The sequence below is a fragment of the Oncorhynchus gorbuscha genome, linkage group LG05 (genome assembly GCF_021184085.1).
Source record: "Oncorhynchus gorbuscha isolate QuinsamMale2020 ecotype Even-year linkage group LG05, OgorEven_v1.0, whole genome shotgun sequence".
Classification (NCBI taxonomy): domain Eukaryota; kingdom Metazoa; phylum Chordata; class Actinopteri; order Salmoniformes; family Salmonidae; genus Oncorhynchus; species Oncorhynchus gorbuscha.
Genome location: NC_060177.1, coordinates 47,242,959 through 47,263,025, shown reverse-complemented (window position 1 = coordinate 47,263,025; position 20,067 = coordinate 47,242,959). Strand labels below are relative to the sequence as shown.

Here is a 20,067-nt window from a genome sequence, read left to right as displayed (position 1 = left end):
AAAACACCATAGAGTCCACCGTGGAGTCCTCGTAAACCAGTTACCCGTTGTGCCCGGGAGAGTGACGTCACCCGCAGGATGATAGATCTGATTTGTGCCACACAGGAAATTAAAAACAGAGGGCCCTCACTGGCCCCTAGAGAGGGGATGTGCCCATGTGGCTTCTTCCCAGACAGACACTCCATCTCTCCAGAAACAGCAGACTGCCTGATTGATACAGAGAGTGCGAGAGAGAGCAGTGAGCAGAGAGAGCAGTGCTACGAATGTATATTCCCATGTGGATTCATTTATACACACTCCGTCAACTGCAGTGTGAGGCAATGGAGGCTCCTCACAGCAGGAAGGGTGGGGACCATCCTCCTCAGTAAATTTCATAAAAACAGTGAAAATGTAAAAATGATATCAGTTCTCGATAAAAACGATATACTGTATATTCACGTCACCAAATAATTGATCAAAACACTGTTTTGCAATGGTCTACAGTAGCCACAACTACACTCACTGTGGTAGCACCATGGTGTAGCTGGAGGACGAAAAGCTGGAGGACATCTGGCTTCAATACAAAACCTAGAAGGCTCATGGTTCTCATCCCTTCCATAGACTTACACAGTAATTTTGACAACTTCCGGAGGACGTCCTCCAACCTATTAGAGCTCTTGTAGCATGAACTGACATGTTGTCCACCAAATCAAAGGATCAGAAAATTAATCTAGTACTGAAAGCATAAGCTACAGCTAGTTAGAACTGCAGTGCATAAAATGTGGTGAGTAGTTGACTCAAAGAGAGAGAAAGACAATAGTTTAACAGTTTTTAACAAATAATATTTTCAAAAAGGAAGGAGAAGCAAGAGAAAGTGAGAGAGTTAGCTATATTTTTTTCACTTTCACTTACTTAGCTAGCGAATGCAGCTAGCTAGTTTAGCCTACTCAAACAACCGGCTCAAACAGAGAGGGATGCTATGTTAGTTAGATGGTTATGGTTATCAAACACTGGAACTCTTCCAAGTTAAGGGAAGCTTTTGGTTTTATAAATGTATGCCACCGGGGCCCACCAGTGTAACTTAATTTTTATTTTATTTAACCTTTATTTATACAGGTTTTTCTCATTGAGATAACATCTCTTTTTTAGAGAGACCTGGTCCAATAGCAGCAGGGGGAACAAAGTTTCAGACAAAACAACACATACAGTACAACAAGTACATATTAAGTAAAAAAAACACAAATGTCTTGACTAAAAAAACAGCTGTCCTAAAGACAATTACACTCTTCTATGATATTTACATAGATCAAGTGTTTAAACTCATATTTTTTTTAATGTTCAGGAGAGAATTACAGGACCATGGAGCTATTTCTACCATGACCTGTTCTAATTCTTGGTACTGTTAAAAGCAAATGAGAATGGGACCTTAATTGGTATTTATTTACCGACATGATTAAAAAAGAACAGAGATAAAATAACATTTGACCCAGTATGACCTTATAAATCAGTGTATACCTGTGTTAATTCCTACGCAAGGTCAATGACGACCAGCCAACAGCACTGTAGAGATCACAATGATGTGTTAGATGTTTACACTTTAAACCCGAACCCCCATCAGAAACTAACCAGCTAACTTGCTACTAGCTAGTAGTCAGTTAGCTACTGCTAGTGGTCATCACCATTAACTCGGACATCAGCCAGCCTCAGTCCGGTCAATTCCTGCCAGTCTGCACAGCGCGATATCAACCCAGAGCATATTGGACTGCTTTTTCTCTACCTTCCCTCCGGATTCCTACCGCAAGCTCTGAACCTTTTCACCGGATCACCGCAGCTAGTTTGCTGCTATCCGTGGCTACTCCTGGCTAACGTCTCTGTCCCGAAGCAAGTACCAGTTAACCTGGAGCTAGCCTCGAGCTAGGCCCATCTCCCGGCTAGCTGAAGAGGTCCATCAGCCAATTATTGGACTACAATACTATTTTGCCAATTGGCCTGGAACCTTTTACTGTCGACATGGAGCCACGGCGATCCATCACGACTGGTCTGCCAACGTAACCGCTCGAGGGGGGTTCAACAGGCTCTTCCGTTACGACGTCCCCCGAAGGCCCATGTACTAGCCTGCTAGACCCGGCCTGCTAACTGTCTGAATCGCTGTGTCTCCAGCTCACCTAGCTACTCACTGGACCCTAGGATCACCCGGCTACACATGCCTCTCCCTAATGTCAATATGCCTTGTCTATTGTTGTTTTGTGACTATTGTTGTCTTTCACTGTAGGGCCTGCAGCCCTGCTCAATATGCCTTAGCTAGCCCTTTTGTTCCACCCCCCCCACACATGTGGTGACCTCATCTGGTTTAAATGGTGCCTCTAGAGACAAAACCTCTCTCAGAGTCACTCAATGCCTCGATTTACCTCCACTGTATTCACATCCTACCATACCCTTGTCTGTACATTATGCATTGAATCTATTCTTCCGTGTCCAGAAATATGATCCTTTTACTCTCTGTTCCGAACTCACTAGTACCTATAGCCTTTAGTTGTACCCTTATCCTACTAATCCTCTGTTCCTCTGGTGAGGTAGAGGTTAACCCAGGCCCTGCAGACCCTAGCTCCACTCCCAATCCCCATGTGTTCTCATTTGTAGACTTCTGTAACCGTAAAAGCCTTGGTTTCATGCATGTTAACGTTAGAAGCCTCCTCCCTAAGTTTGTTTTACTCACTGCTTTAGCACACTCTGCCAACCTGGATGTCCTAGCCGTGTCTGAATCCTGGCTTAGGAAGGCCAACAAAAATCCAGAAATGTCCATCCCTAACTATAACATTGACAGGACAGAACTGCCAAAGGGACTGAGTTGCAATCTACTGCTGAGATAGCCTGCAGAGGTCTGTCATACTATCCAGGCCTGTGCCCAAACAATTTGAGCATCTACTTTTAAAAATCAATCTTTCCAGAAACAAGTCTCTCACTATTGCTGCTAACCCTAACCCTAACCCTAAAACACTTCAGTGAGCAGATCTTTCTAATCGAAATGGCCCGGGTATCCTGGAAGGATATTGACCTCATCACGTCAGTAGAGGATGCCTGGTTGCTCTTTAAAAGTGCTTTCCTCACCGTCTTAAATAAGCATGTAGAATGTAAAAAATGTAGAACTAAGAACCCTTGGTTCACTCCAGACTTGACTGCCCTTGACCAGCACAAACACACCCTGTGGCGTTCTGCATTAACATTGAATAGTCCCCGCAATAGGCAACTTTTCAGGGAAGTCAGGAACCAATATACTCAGTCAGTTAAGAAATCCTGTAGCACTAATTCCAAAAAGTTTTCGGACACAGTAAATTCCTTGGAGAAAAAGAGCACCTCCTCCCAGCTACTCGCTACACTGAGGATAGGAAACACTTGTCACCACAGATAAATCTACGATTATCGATAATTTCAATAAGCATTTTTCTACGGCTGGCCTTCAACATCTCAGCAATCCCTGCAGCAACATGCCCAAGCCCCCACCGCTTCTCCTTCACCCACATCCAGATAGCTGATGTTCTAAAAGAGCTGCAAAATCTGGATCCCTACAAATCAGCTGGGCTAGACAATCTGGACCCTCTCTTTCTAAAATTAGCATCTGAAATGGTTGCAACCCCTATTACTAGCATGTTCAACCCCTCTTTTGTATCGTCTGAGATCCCAAAATATTGGAAAGCTGCCCATCCCCCTCTTCAAAGGGGGTGCCACTCTAGACCCAAACTGTTATGGACCATCCTGCCCTGCCTTTCTAAAATCTTCGAAAGCCAAGTGAACAAACAGATAACCAACCATTTCGAAATCCACCATACCTTCTCCACTATGCAATCTGGTTTCCGAGCTAGTCATGGGTGCACCTTAGCCATGCTCAAGGTCCTAAACGATATCATAACCGCCATCGATAAAAGACAGTACTATGCAGCCATCTTCATCGACCTGGCCAAGGCTTTCGACTCTGTCAATCACCGCATTCTTATCGGCAGACGCAATAGCCTTGGCTTCTCAAATGACTGCCTCGCCTGGTTCACACACTACTTCCAGATAGAGTTCAGTGTGTCAAATCAGAGGGCCTGTTGTCCGGACCTCTGGCAGTCTCTATGGGGGTGCCACAGGGTTCAATTCTCAATTCTGGCTCTTTTCTCTGTATATACAGTTTTAGTCAGTAGTTTACATACACATTAGCCAAATACATTTAAACTCAGTTTTTCACAATTCCTGACATTTAATCCAAGTACAATTGCCCTGTTTTAGGTCAGTTAGGATCACCACTTTATTTTAAGAATGTAAAATGTTTGAATAATTGTAGAGAGAACGATTTATTTCAGCTTTTATTTCTTTCATCACATTCCCAGTGGGTCAGAAGTTTACATATGCTCAATATGTATTTTGTAGCATTGCCTTTAAACTGTTAAACTTGGGTCAAACATTTCAGGTAGCTTTCCACAAGCTTCCCACAATAAGTTGGGTGAATTTTGGCCCATTCCTCATGACAGAGCTGGTGTAACTGAGTCAAGTTTGTAGACATCCTTTTCTATAGGATTGAGGTCAGGGCTTTGTGATGGCCACTCCAATAGCTTGACTTTGTTGTCCTTAAGCCATTTTTCCACAACTTTGGAAGTATGCTTGGGGTCATTGTCCATTTGGAAGACTCATTTGCAACCAAGCTTTAACTTCCTGACTGATGTCTTGAGATGTTGCTTCAATATATCCATATCCTTTTCCTACCTTGTGATGTCATCTATTTTGTGAAGTGCACCAGTCCCTCATGCAGCAAAGCACCCCCAAAACATGATGCTGCCACCCTAGTGCTTCACGGTTGGGATGGTGTTCTTCGGCTTGCAAGCATCCCCCTTTTTCCTCCAAACATAGCGATGGTCATTATGACCAAACGGTTCTATTTTTGTACATTTCTCCAAAAAGTACGATCTTTGTCCCCATGTGCAGTTGAAAACCATAGTCTGTCTTTTTTTATGGCAGTTTTGGAACAGTGGCTTCTTCCTTGCTGAGCGGCCTTTCAGGTTATGTTGATATAGGACTGTTTTTTACTGTGGATATAGATACTTTTGTATCCGTTTCCTTCAGCATCTTCACAAGGTCCTTTGATGTTGTTCTGTGATTGATCTGCACTTTTCGCACCAAACTACGTTCATCTCTAGGAGACAGAACGCGTCTCCTTCCTGAGCGGTATGACGGCTGCATGGTCCCATGGTGTTTATGCTTGTGCACTATTGTTTGTACAGATGAACGTGGTACCTTTTGGAAATTGCTCCCAAGGATGAACCAGAATTATTGTTTTGAGGTCTTGGCTGATTTATTTTTATTTTCCCATGATGTCAAGCAAAGAGGCACTGAATTTGAAGGTAGGCCTTGAAGTACATCCACAGGTACACCTCCAATTCACTCAAATTATGTCAAGTAGCCTATCAGAAGCTTTTAAAGCCATGACATAATTTTCTGTAATTTTCCAGGCTGTTTAAAGACACAGTCAATTTAGCGTATGTAATCCTTGACTCACTGGAATTGTGATACAGTGAATTATAAGTGAAATAATCCATCTGTAAACAATTGATGGAAAAATAGATGTCCTAACGGACTTGACAAAACTATAGTTTGTTAACAAGAAATTGAAAGTTGAAAAAGGAGTTTTAATGACTCCAACCTAAGTGTATGTAAACTTCTGACTTCAACTGTATCAATGATGCTTCTGGTGATTCTCTGATACACCTCTTCACAGACGACACCATTCTCTATACATCTGGCCCTTTGGACACTGTGCTAACAAACCTCCAAACGAGCTTCAATGCCATACAACACTTCTTCCACGGCTTCTTAAATGCATGTAAAACTAGTGCATGCTCTTCAACCAATTGCTGCCTGCACCTTCCCGCCCGACTAGCATCACTACTCTGGATGGTTCTGACTTAGAATATGTGGACAACTACAAATACCTAGGTGTCTAGTTTGACTGTAAACTCTCCTTCCAGACTCATATTAAGCATCTCCAATCCAAAAGTAAATCTAGAATCGGCTTCCTATTTCGCAACAAAGCCTCCTTCACTCATCCTGCCAAACATACCCTCGTAAAACTGACTATCCTACCTATCCTTAAATTATGTGGTGTCATTTGCAAAATAGCCTCCAACACTCTACTCAGCAAACTGGACACAGTCTATCACAGTGCCAACCATTTTGTCACCAAAGCCCCATATACTACCCACCACTGCGACCTGTATGCTCTCGTTGGCTGGCCCTCGCTACATATTCGTCGCCAAACCCACTGGCTCCAGGTCCACATCTATAAGTCTATGCTAGGTAAAGCCCCGCCTTAACTCAGCTCACTGGTCACCATAGCAGCACCCACCCGTAGCACGCGCTCCAGCAGGTATATTTCACTGGTCATCCCCAAAGCCAACACTTCTTTTGGCCGCCTTTCCTTCCAGTTCTCTGCTGCCAATGACTGGAACGAATTGCAAAAATCACTGAAGTTGGAGTCTTATATCTCCCTCTCTAACTTTAAGCATCAGCTGTCAGAGCACCTTACCAATCACTGTACCTGTACACAGCCAATCTGTAAATAGCACACCCAACTACCTCATCCCCATATTATTTATCCTTGCTCTTTTGCACCCCAGAATCTCTACTTGCACATCATCATCTGCATATCTATCACGCCAGTGTTAATGCTCAATTGTAATTATTTTGCCTCTATGGCCTATTTATTGCCGTACCTCCCTAATCTTCTACATTTGCACACACTGTACATAGATTTTTATATTGCGTTATTGACTATACGTTTGTTTATGTGTAACTCTGTGTTGTTGTTTTTGTCGCACTGCCAGGTCGCTGTTGTAAATGAGAACTTGTTCTCAACTAGCTTACTTGGTTAAATAAAGGTGAAATAAAAAACAAAACAAAAAAAATCCTACAGCCATTTGCTTTGCAAACTTTATCTCATGTGCTACAGAAACAGCTAACCAAACAACAGTGCTCGGTGCCTGCACACTTTAATTCAAGGATTACTACAATCAAAAATCGACATTTCTCCAATTTTTTCCAGACCTCCAAAGTGGTCTCCTGATGTGGTTTAAGCATTGTTATATGCTTAACCATGCTCATAAACCAATTATTATCCTCCCTACTCTTAAATGTATGTGTCTGGGTACAGGAAACCTACTGTACCGTGTCTGTCTTGTGCATCAGTATGTTCTTCCATAATAGTTGCTACAATGAGAACTAGCTAGAAGACACAATGCACACAATTACTGTATGAAAGCGTTGACATAATGTCCTAAGTTGAATGTCAATTTCACAAACATGTACGAATGTACTCTACCGCAAATTCATAACACAATGTCTTTCTAGCATGTGGATTGAATAAACCACACTAATTTAATTTTCATTTTTTTCATTTTTTCATTTTTCATTTTCTCAACCTGGGCCTGTAAACTGTTCCTGGTACAGTCTGACAGGTTTCACTAAAACACGAAGACAGAGGTTTTTGTGGGTGAAGGAAGAAGTTGCCCCTAGAAGCTGATCTTGGGTCCGTTTTTAAATTGTCCCCACTAATGGTTAAGGTTAGGATTGGGGGAGGGAAAGCTGATCCTAGATGTGTAACCGAGGGGAAACTTCACCCTGAGCGGTGGTGTGTGTCAGTTACTTACTGGATGGAGTTCTCGATACGGCTGATGGTGAGGAAGGCAGCCAGGTTGGCCGTGTAGGAGGAGAGGACGATCAAAGCAAAGAGCCACCATACCCCCATCATCATCCTCGTGGCCAGGGTGGTATACGGTACCTCACCACCTGATAACAAGACCAGGACGAGAGACAGAATAAAAATGTCAGTCAAATGGCAGGTATGGTTGTGCATGAGAAAAGAAAATCATTTCTCAGAGGACACCTCATTTGTGATGTCAGGTATATCGATTTCCACACGCGACGACATATTACGACCCACAAAGGCAGGCTTTCCAGTGCAACTCGACAATATGATGTTGTTTTCTTCCATTTTTTTTGCATTTTCATAAAGAGATAAATGTATGCTCTATGTAGAGTGTGTATTTCCCCAGACAGGCCAGTCAGGACTAAGGCACATCTGTTTGTTCTCTGTATTAATGCAAAACCTTTACTTTGCACTGCAGAGGGGAGGGAGAGGGGAGCCTCTTCCAGGGAAAGACAACCATAGCTCCATGATGGATCTGCAGAGCTTCAGCCTCACCTTCATTGAAGCCTGTTACAAATGTGCCTAATTTATCCTTGTAGCTCGCAGATCATTGTGCTCGCATGTGGAATAAGTGCCAGTCATTTCAATCTCTTCAGCAAAGACTCAATAAAATATCTGACACCCATTCTATCCAGTGCTGCCCTCTGGGTTAATCTGTCTTATGAATTCAATTTCCAGTTGACATGAGCTCATATGGCCTGAATGATATTTGTGTTCTGTTAACATGTTGTAGCTATTGTAGAGTAGTTTGAATATTCTTATGTGCTTTGACTGTATGTTAGGCTTTCATAAAACACATATGATAAGTAGGCTATAATGTTGTACAGGTAACTGCCAAAATATTGGAAACACTTAGTGCTTCCGCTCAGCGTATGTGGGAACTCCTTCAAGACTGTTGGAAAAGCATTCCAGGTGAAGCTGGTTGTGGCTACTTTGAAGAATCTCAAATATAAAATATATTTGGATTTGTTTAACACTTTTTTTTGGTTACTACGTGATTCTGATGCTTGTCTGATTGGTTGATGCTTGAACTTGACCTTGAGCTTTTTCTAGTGTTCACAAGTATGGCCTTTCAGAGTCCTCTGAATGTACACATTGTCATGAATTTCACTTGTGATTTCAACGTGAATGTATTATTGTTCATGTATTGCGATATCCATGTATTTCTGTTTCATTGTCTGCCATGTGAATATCAGTAAAAAAAATGGACCTCCCATAATTTCTGACATAAAATAAAGGAATAGTGAACCATATCTAGACAGTAACATATAGTATTAAGACATCCGGTAGGGGCAGTCACATTAGGAAAAAGGGATGTAAATAGATCTGCTACAGTCCGCTTTTTGATTGTGAATGTATTCTGAGTGTTCCTGACCTGGGACGTCATCCGACAGAACTTCAGAATAGGTGGTTTCTGCTGCTCAAATTTATACATAACAATGTGTGATGGATGTAATATTGTCCAAAATACAATTTCCACTAGAACATTGATTGCCATGTTGAGTTTTGTAAACAAAGTGCCTGTTGAGGTACAGTTGACCTAGCCGGGCTGTTGGGTCCAAATGTGACAGTAGAAAGGACGGTGTTCTACGTAGAGAATGAATGTGAATGTAATCCCTCTGGATCATAACGGTCTCACGTGAAAGACCTTAATGCTCACATGGCCAAAGAGTGCAGATATGCTTGTCCGTTACATTTGAATAACACAGAGACGATTCAGACGGACAGCACAAGAGAGAGGGAGACTATTTGGTGGAATCTCAGCGTGAGTGAGAAAAGCTCTCCCCTGAAGTTAAGGCCTGCCATGGAGAGAGAGAGAGATTGCTACCGGAGGATGTGGTTGAAGCTGATTGCAATCCCATTTTCTCGGCTGTAGGATGTTGATCTTTAGAGAATGAGCCAGAGTGTAATGCAACTATTATTAGGGAGCCCTGCGACTTGGTTCAAAGCCACCCTTCTATGCACATCGAATCAGCTTCACCATTTTGACCAGTTTCTCCTTGCCTGCCTTTGATTTCCAGCCAGGCTAGGGGCAACATACTGCTACTGCTACTCCACCCAGCTCACTCTTTCTCTCTCTCTCCATTCCACCCTCATTTGTTTCATTCCTTTGCAAACATACTTATACTGTACATGCACATACATTCACACAAATCATTCTGTAAGCAGCACCATGTTTCTAATCCATAAATGCATTTAGACAAGGAGAGTGTGGGTGGAAGATAAGAAGAGAGATAAAGAGGGAGGATGGGGTGAGAGAATGAGTGAGAAAGAGAGACTGCTGCAGGTCCATCTAGGAAAATAGCAAGAACACATGGATTGATTTGTTAAACTCAGCTCCAAACCTAATACACAGTGAAGACAGTGATCAAAGTCATGCCCCCAAGGCTTCAACATTTTTGCCCAGAGTGAGTTTGTTTTCAGGCAACCTCGGTCCACAGGGCTAGCTTTGAAAATATTTTCCCACAGCCACAAGTGAGTCCAAGGTCGGAGAATGGCTGTTCTTTGACTGTCAGCTGATCAGTCTGCCAGTCAAGGAGTCCGCATCCCACTAAAAAGGGCCCTTAAAGTTCCGCCAGACAGTCCTGCCAGTGCAGGCAGGACACTCAGTCCAAAGTGGATTTCCAATCAAAGACAAAAAGCCATGAAACACTGTCAAGAACCCTTCACGGCTGTTGGAATACTTGTACATTTCTCTAAGGGCAACCAGAGAGGCTATTCTGCTCCTAACTCTCTCAGGGAGGGGAAGAAAATGCCAATCAGTCCAAGGTCAGTGAGCCGACCGACGTAGAGCCTGCTGCTGCCTAACTGGCCTAGCACGGCCTCTCAACACCACTACCGCTACTGTTACCTTAGTAGTCGTGTTGTCTGGGACTGGAACAGACTAACACTACCTCAGTAGTCATGTTGTCTGAAACACCAAACTAACTCTACCTCAGTAGTCATGCTGTCTGAAACACCAGACTAACACTACCTCAGTAGTCATGTTATCTGAAACACCCAACTAACACTACCTTAGTAGTCATACTCTTTGGGACACTACTTTAGAACCCTGCCCCCTTAAACATTGGTGCATGCTCAGCCCCCTCCTGTACTCCCTGGTCTCCCTTGACTGAGTGGCCAAGCACATCACCAACTCAAGTTTTCAGATGACACAAAAGTGGTAGGCCTGATTACCAAAAACGACGAGACATCATACAGGGAAGAGATGAGGGCCCTGGAAGAGTGGTGCCAGGAAAATAACCTCTCCCTCAACGTCAACAAAACAAAAGAGCTGATTGTGAACTTCAGGAGACAGCAGAGGGAGCACGCCCCCATCCACATCGACGGGGCCGCAGTGGAGAGGGTGAAAAGCTTCAAGTTTGTCGGCGTACACATCACTGACAAATGGTCAACACAGACATTTTGGTGAAGAAGACGCAACAGGGCCTCTTCAAACTCAGGAGGCTGAAGAAATTTGGCTTGGCCCCCCCGAGTCATGGCCTGTTCAGCCCGCTACCATCTAGAAGGCGTAGAGACAGTAGGGTGCATCAAAGATGAGACCGGGAGATTGATAAACTACTCTTTCTCCTGTTAAATAGTCACCTCTAACCGGCCCCCGCCCAGTACCCTGCCCTGAAATTTAGTCCCTTTCACTAGCCGGCTACCACCAGGTACTCAACCGTGCATCGGACTGCTGCCCTATGAACATAGTCATTGAACACTGGTCACTTTAATAACGTTTGCATACTATTTAACCTACTTCATATGTACTGTACAGTACCAGTCAAAGGTTTGGACACACCTACTCATTTGGCTATTTTCTACATTGTAAAAATAAACGCAAAGACATCAAATCTATGAAATAACAAATATGGAATCATGTGGTAACCAAAAAATGTTAAACAAATCAAAATATATTATATAATTGAGATTCTTCAAACTAGCCACCCTTTGCCTTGATGACAGCTTTGCACATGCTTGGAATTCTCTCCACCAGCTTCATGAGGTAGTGGAATGCATTTCAATTAACAGGTGTGCCTTGTTAGAAGTTAATTTGTGGAATTTATTTCCTTCTTAATGCATTGGAGCCAATTAAACGCATTATGGTTCCCACCGTGAAGCATGGAGGAGGAGGTGTGATGGTGTGGGTGTGCTTTGCTGGTGACACAGTCAGTGATTTATTTAGATTTCAAGGCACACTTAACCAGCATGGCTACCACAGCATTCTGCAGCGAGACGTCATCACATCTGGTTTGCCCTTATTGGGAATATAATTTGCTTTTCAACAGGACAATGACACAAAACACACCTCCAGGCTGTGTAAGGGCTATTTGACCAAGAATAAGAGTGATGGAGTGCTGCATCAAATGACCCAATTGAAATGGTTTGGGATGAGATGGACCGCAGAGTGAAAGAAAAGCAGCTAACAAGAGCTCAGCATTTGTGGGAACTTCTTCAAGACTGGAAAAGTATTCCTCATGAAGCTTGTTGAGAAAATGCCAAGAGTGTGCAAAGCTGTCATAAAGGCAAAGGGTGGATACTTTTTAGCTACTTTGTTTAACACTTTTTTGCTTATGACATGATTCCATGTGTGTTATTTCATAGTTTTGGTTTCTTCACTATCATTCTAAAATGTAGAACATAGTAAAAATAAAGAAAAGCCCTTGACTGAGTAGCTGTGTCCAAACTTTTCACCAGTACTGTGTATACTCTATTCTTGTAAGGACCGACACTGGAATCGAGAAGCAGGTATTTTGAGTGAAACATTTAATGAGGGACAGACAAAGAACAAGCCACGAACAGCATCAGCACATGGGTACACAATGACAAACAACAATCAGGGGAGGTAATAAACAGGTGATTGAGTACAGGTGAGTCCAATAAGTTGCTGATGCACGTGACGAGGGAAGGCAGGTGTGCGTAATGATGGTGGCAGGGGTGCTGAATGCTGGGGAGCCTGGCGACTTTGAGCGCCAGGGAGGGAGAGCGGAAGCAGATGTGACACTACCCCCCAACCACCCTCTAGGGGTGCCACTCGGCGTCCCAACCTGGGCAAGCCTGACGGGCTGGCCAAATCGTGGGAGCCTCAACCCGGCTGAGGCATAGCAGCCTGTCTCTCCGGCTGTGGTGTGAAAGCCTGTCGATCCCACTGAGGCGTGGGAGCCCTATGATCTGGCTGAGGCATAGCAGCCTGACAAGCCGGCTGGGCATAAAAACCTGACGATCCGGCTGATGCCTGACATGGGATGGGCACCTTCCGAGCCAACCTGGGACAAGAAACCTCTCGAGCCAGCTAGGGTGTGACAGCCTGACGAGCTGGCTTAGGCACTCCAGGATCCATCGGCAGTGGCCGCCGGACCCTATGTCACCACCAACTGGAAAGCCAGCACTCTCTGATGCTTCATTTGATGGCTGCTGCATTCTGTAAGGAACGATGCTGGAGTCGAGAAGCAGGTACAGGGAGTAGAACATTTATTTAATGAGGGACAGACAAAGAACAAATCAGGAACAGAGTCAGCACATGGGTACACAATGACAAACGACAATCAGTGCGACAGTGGAGAACACAGCTGGGGAACTGACAAATATATGGGAGGTAATAAACAGGTGACTGAGTCTAGGTGAGTCCAATAATTTACAGATGCGCGTGACGAGGGAAGGCAGGTGTGCGTAATGATGGTGGCAGGGGTGCGGAATGTTTGGGAGCCTGGTGCCTTCGAGCGCTAGGGAGGGAGAGCGGGAGTAGTGACAATTTTAGTCAATATAACTATTGCTGTACACACCTTTTCTATTCATATACTGTCCATGATGTCTATACAAACCATCATATACAGTACATACAGTGTTTTCGGAAGGTATTCACAACACTTCCCTTTTTCTCATTTTGTTACATTACAGCCTTATTCTAAAATGGATAAAATAAACAGTTTTTTAGAAATGTTTGCTAATATATATTTACATAAAAAAACAGGAATACCTTACTTACTTACTCACACAATTTGGTAAAGAGACTCGAAATTGAGCTCAGGCGCATCCTGTTTCCATCGATCATCTTTGAGTTGGAGACCAACTGTGGAAAATTCAATTGATTGGACATGATTTGGAAAGGCACACACCTGTCTAAAAAAGGTCCCAAGCCATGCCATGAGGAATTGTCCGTAGAGCTCCGAGACAGGATTGTGTCGAGCCATAGATCTGGGGAACGGTACGAAAACATTTCTGCAGCATTGAAGGTCCCCAAGAACACAGTGGCATCTATCATTTTTAAATGGAAGAAGTTTGGAACCACCAAGACTCTTCCCAGAGATGGCCAAGTTTGCTAAAAGACACCATAAGAAACAATATTCTCTCATCTGATGAAACCAAAATAGAACTCTTTGGCCTGAATGGCAAGCGTGAAGTTTGGAGGAAACCTGGCACCATCCCTACGGTGAAACATGGTGGTGGCAGGTTCATGCTATGGGGATATTTTTCAGCGGCAGGGACTGGGAGACTAGTCAGGATTGAGGGAAAGATAAATGGAGCAAAGTACAGAGAGATCCTTGATGATAACCTGCCCCGAGCGCTCAGGACCACAGACCACAGGTTAATGACCTTAAGCGAATCAAATCAAATTGTATTTGTCACATGCGCAGAATACAATGAAATGCTTACTTACAAGCCCTTAAAACAATAATGCAGTTTTAAGAAAAAATGTGTGTTACGATAGTATTTACTAAATAAACTGAAAAAATACATTAAAATTCTAATTTAAAAAACAAGAAAAGAGACAATTAACAAATAATTAAAGAGCAACAATAAAATAACAGTAACAAGGCTATATACAAGGGGTACCGGTACAGAGTCAATGTGTGGGGGCACAGGTTCATTGAGGTAATTAATGTAATATGTACATGGAGTTAAAGTGACTATGCATAGATAATAAACAGAGAGTAGCAGCAGTGTAAAATGTGCGTGTGGGTGGGTCAGTGCAAATAGGCCGGGTAGCCATTTGGTTAGCTGTTCAGGAGTCTTATGGCTTAAGGATAGACGCTGTTAAGAAGCCTTTTGAACATAGACTTGGCGCTCCGTATACCTCTTGCCGTGCGGTAGCAAAGAGAACATTCTATGACTAGGGTGACTGCACTCTTTGGCAATTTTTAGGGCTTTCCTCTGACACCGCCTGGTATCGAGGTCCTGGATGGCAGAAAGCTTGGCCCCAGTGATGTACAGTACTGGGCCGTACGCACTACCCTCTGTAGTGTCTTGCGGTCGGAGGCCGAGCAGTTGCCATACCAGGCAGTGATGCAACCAGTCAGGATGCTCTCGATGGTGCAGCTGTAGAACATTTTGAGGATCTGAGGCCCAAATATTTTCAGTCTCCTGAGGGGGAATAGGCGTTGTTGTGCCCTCTTCAGGACTGTCTTGGTGTGCTTGGACCATGTTAGTTTGTTGGTGAACCTTGACAGTTCGTTGGTGATGTAACACAAAGGAACTTAAAGCTCTCATCTTGCTCCACTACAGCCCTGTTCATGAGAATGGTGGCTTGCTCAGCCCTCCTTTTCTTGTAGTCCACGATCATCTCCTTTGTCTTAATCACATTGCCACTAAGAGACCTGGCTGTCTCTTCGTTGTCGGTGATCGGGCCTACCACTGTTGCGTCGTTGGAAAACTGATGGTATTGGAGTCGTTCTTGGCCATGCAGTCATCGGTGAACAGGGAGTACAGGAGGGGACTTGTTGTTGAGGGGCCCCCTTGTTGAGGATCAGCGAGGCAGATGTGTTGTTACCTACCCTTACCACCTGGGGGCGGCCAGTCAAGAAGTCCAGGATCCAGTTGCAGAGGGATGTGTTTAGTCCCAGGGTCCTTAGCTTAGTGATGAGCTTCGAGGGCACTATGGTTAATGCTGAGCTGTAGTCAATAAATAGCATTCTCATGTAGGTGTTCATTTTGTCCAGGTGGCAAAGGGCAGTGTAGAGTGCAAAAGACATTGCGTCATCTGATTTTGGCTTAGCGATGCTAATGATAATCTTCTCAATTAAATGTTAACTAGCTACAAAGTAGCCTACGCTTACCTACATGGCAGAATGACATCATGATTATTTGCATCAATCCTGTAGCCATTTGTTTTGCAAACTTCATCTCATGTGCTACAGAAACAGCTAACCAAACAACAGTGCTAGGCGCCTGCAAATCAAATCAAGTCAAATCAAAGTTGATTTCTCACGTGCACTGAATACAACAGATGTAGACCGTACAGTGAAACGCTTACTTACAGGCTTTAACCAATGGTGTGGGAAAAAAGGTATGTGTGTGTTTGTGTAGGTAAGTAAGGAATAAAACAACAGTAAAAAGACATTTGAAAGAAGAGTAGCAAGGCTATATACAGACACCTGTTAGTCAGACTTATTGAGGTAGTATGTACATGTAGGTATCATTAAAGTGACTATGCATATATGATGAACAGAGAGTAGCAGAACTGTAAAAAGAGGGGTTGGCGGGTGGTGGGACACAATGCAGATAGCCCGGTTAGCCAATGGGCAGGAGCACTGGTTGGTCAGGCCAATTTAGGTAGTACGTACATGAATGTAAAGTTAAAGTGACTATGCATGTAAGATAAACAGAAAGTAGCAGCAGCGTAAAAGAGGGGTTGGGGGGGTTGCACACAATGCAAATAGTCCGGGTAACCATTTGGTTAACTGTTCAGGAGTCTTATGGCTTAGGGGTAAAAACTGTTGAAAAGCCTTTTTGTCCTAGACTTGGCACTCCGGTTACGCTTGCCATGCAGTAGTAGAGAGAACAGTCTATGACTGGGGTGGCTGGGGTCTTTGACCATTTTTAGGGCCTTACTCTGACACCGCCTGGTGTAGAGGTCCTGGATGGCAGGCAGCTTTGCCCCAGTGATGTACTGGGCCATACACACTACCCTCTGAAGTGCCTTGCGGTCGGAGGCCGAACAATTGCCGTACCAGGCAGTGATGCAACCGGTCAGGATGCTCTCGATGTTGCAGCTGTAGAACCTTTTGAGGATCTCAGGACCTATGCCAAATCTTTTTAATTTCCCGAGGGGGAATAGGCTTTGTTGTGCCCTCTTCACGACTGTCTTGGTGTGTTTGGACCAATCTAGTTTGTTGTTGAAGTGGACACCAAGGAATTTGAAGCTCTCAACCTGCTCCACTACAGCCCCGTCGATGAGAATGGGGCGTGCTCGGTACTCCTTTTCTTGTAGTCCACAATCATCTCCTTAGTCTTGGTTACATTGAGGGATAGGTTGTTATTCTGGCACCACCCGGCCAGGTCTCTGACCTCCTCCCTATAGGCTGTCACGTCGTTGTCGGTGATCAGGCCTATCACTGTTGTTTCATCAGCAAACTTAATGGTGTTGGAGTCGTGCCTGTCCATGCAGTCGTGGGTGAACAGGAAGTACAGGAGGGGACTGAGCACGCACCCCTGGGGAGCTCCAGTGTTGAGGATCAGCGTGGCAGATGTGTTGCTACCTACCCTCGCCACCTGGGGGTGGCCTGTCAGGAAGTCCAGGATCTAGTTGCAGAGGGAGGTATTTAGTCCCAGGATCCTTAGCTTGTTTATGAGCTTTGAGGGTACTATGGTGTTGAACGCTGAGCTGTAGTCAATGAACAGCATTCTCACATAGGTGTTCCTTTTGTCCAGGTGGGAAAGGGCAGTTTGGAGTGCAATGGAGATTGCATCATCTGTGGATCTGTTTGGGCGGTATGCAAATTGGAGTGGGTCTAGGGTTTCTGGGATAATGGTGTTGATGTGAGCCATTACCAACCTTTCAAAGCACTTGCTACGGGTCTGTAGTCATTTAGGCAGGTTGCCTTTGTGTTCTTGGGCACAGGGACTGTGGTGGTCTGCTTGAAGCATGTTGGTATTACAGACTCAATCTGGGACATTTTTAAAATGTCAGGGAAGACACCTGCCAGTTGGTCAGCACATGCCCGGAGCACACATCCTGGTAATCCGTCTGGCCCCGCAGCCTTGTGTATGTTGTTTAAAAGTTGTTTAAAAGTCTTACTCACGTCGGCTACGGAGAGCGTGATCGAAAAAGTTGTCCAGAACAGCTGAGGCTCTCATGCATGCCTCAGTGTTGCTTGCCTCGAAGCGAGCATCGAAGTAATTTAGCTTGTCTAGTAGGCTCGTGTCACTGGGCCCCTCGCGGCTGTGCTTCCCTTTGTAGTCTCTAATAGTTTGCAAGCCCTGCCACATCCGACGAGCGTCGGAGCCGGTGTAGTATAATTCAATCTTAGCACTGTATTGACGCTTTGCCTGTTTGATGGTTCGTCGCAGGGCATAGCGGGATTTATTGTTAGCGTCCGGGTTAGAGTCCCGCAGCTTGAAAGTGGCACCTCTACCCTTTAGCTCAGTGCGAATGTTGCCTGTAATCCATGGCTTTTGGTTGGGGTATGTATGTACAGTGACTGTGGGGACGACGTCCTCGATGCACTTATTGATAAAGCCAGTGACTGATGTGGTGTATTCCTCAATGCCATTGGAAGAATCCCGGAACATGTTCCAGTCTGTGATATGAAAACAGTCCTGTAGTTTAGCATCTGCTTCATCTGACCACTTTTTTTTACAGAGTCACTGGTGCTTCCTGCTTTCATTTTTGCTTGTAAGCAGGAATCAGGAGGATAGAGTTGTGGTCGGATTTACCAAATGGAGGGTGCAGGAGAGCTTTGTACGCATCTCTGTGTGTGGAGTACAGGTGTTCCCTCTGGTTGCACATTTAACATTGATAGAGATTTGGTAGAACTGCCACTAGGAGCGCCGCCTCTGGGTGAGTGGTTTCCTGTTTGCTTATTTCCTTATACAGCTGACTGAGTGCGGTCTTAGTGCCAGCATCTGTCTGTGGTGGTAAATAAAGTTTCCACCCCCAAGCCATAAGACTGCTAAATAGCCAGACTGCTAAATAGTAAATGAATAGTTCCCAAACTATCTGCACTGACTCTATCTTGCACTGACCCTACCCACATTCACTAGACTTTATTTACATTCCATACAGTATACACAGTCACTCATACACGCTACACTGTCACTCCCACACAAAATCCTCACACATTCACATACACTACATACGCAGAAGTGCATACACACACACACACACACACACACACACACACACACACACACACACACACACACACACACACACACACACACACACACACACACACACACACACACACACACACACACACACACACACACACACACACACACACACACACACACACACACACACACACACACACACACAATTTGCTCCTGCCACTCTGTTCTTTATTTTACTCATTATAATCTATCTGGATGCCTATCTGGATTTTACCCTGCCTTCATGAACATATTTACCTCAAATACCTCGTACATCTGCATATTGATCTGGTACTGGTATTTCCTGTATATAGCTCCATTGCTCCATTTTATTCTTCCTGTGTTAGTTACTATTTTATTTGTTATTATTATTTTTTAACTCTACATCTTTGGGAAAGGTTCATAAGCAAGCATTTCTCTGTAAAAGTGTATTCGGCGCATGTGATAAATACAATTTCATTTGATTTAATTTGACCCGTTTAGGATGATTCTTACTTATTTATGCGACAATACTACATCAACACTACCTTCACTACATCACCGATGTTGTTACATGTTATGGATCGATCTTCAAGAGAAAAGTTACCCTTTCATCCAAAAGTGAAATGTCAAAAAAAGTATTCTCTCACTGTGCTTTTTGCTTTTCCTTTTGCATTTTCTGCTGTGTGCAAAATTAGCAGGAACAGAGCAAAAAAAATAACAGGACATTAATAAAATATGGAATCACTGGTTGCTTTGACATACACCAAATATCTTCCCACTCCAACTCTGACACTCAGTAGTTAAAGAAAACTTCAAATAAGTGCTTTGAAGCTACCGGTGCAGAACATCCAAAGGTTTATAAGTAGCTACCTTGTAAAGCGTTAAATCTCGGAGGCACCTTGAGAAGCAGAGATTGTAGTTCTTGATGAGTGCTGTTAGTTTTTATTTCATTTATTTCTTTATTTTCTTTCCAAGAGCTCCCTGATGATAACTAACTGAAGGAAAACATACCGGGAGGAGAGTACAGCTTCCTCTGCATGTCACCTTCATTTTCCTGGCACCAAGCCAAATTGGCAGGTTCCGGGTGACTACAATTTATTCAACCCATCAAGTATCCCATTATGAGGCTAGCTGGCAAATAATGCCATCAATTTGCATAAAGTTTACGCTTCGATGCCCGGTCGTCGCTCTCAAAGTGTACCACGCAACCACACTGGAACTTTCAACTGCGGTAAATCATCAAAATAAAAATAGATCTAAAAAAATGACGAGTCAGAGGAGATCTCTTTAGTTGCAGC

The 20,067-nt window shown here is 44.0% G+C and overlaps 1 protein-coding gene across 1 annotated transcript in view; it reads right to left on the bottom strand.

Moving 5' to 3' along the window:
- LOC124035978 (glutamate receptor ionotropic, delta-2-like) overlaps nt 1-20,067 on the bottom strand; it is a 676,707-nt gene that overhangs the window by 67,483 nt on the left and 589,157 nt on the right. Inside the window, 1 exon segment of the mRNA XM_046349997.1 lies at nt 7,656-7,794. Coding sequence (XP_046205953.1) covers nt 7,656-7,794 — 139 coding nt within the window.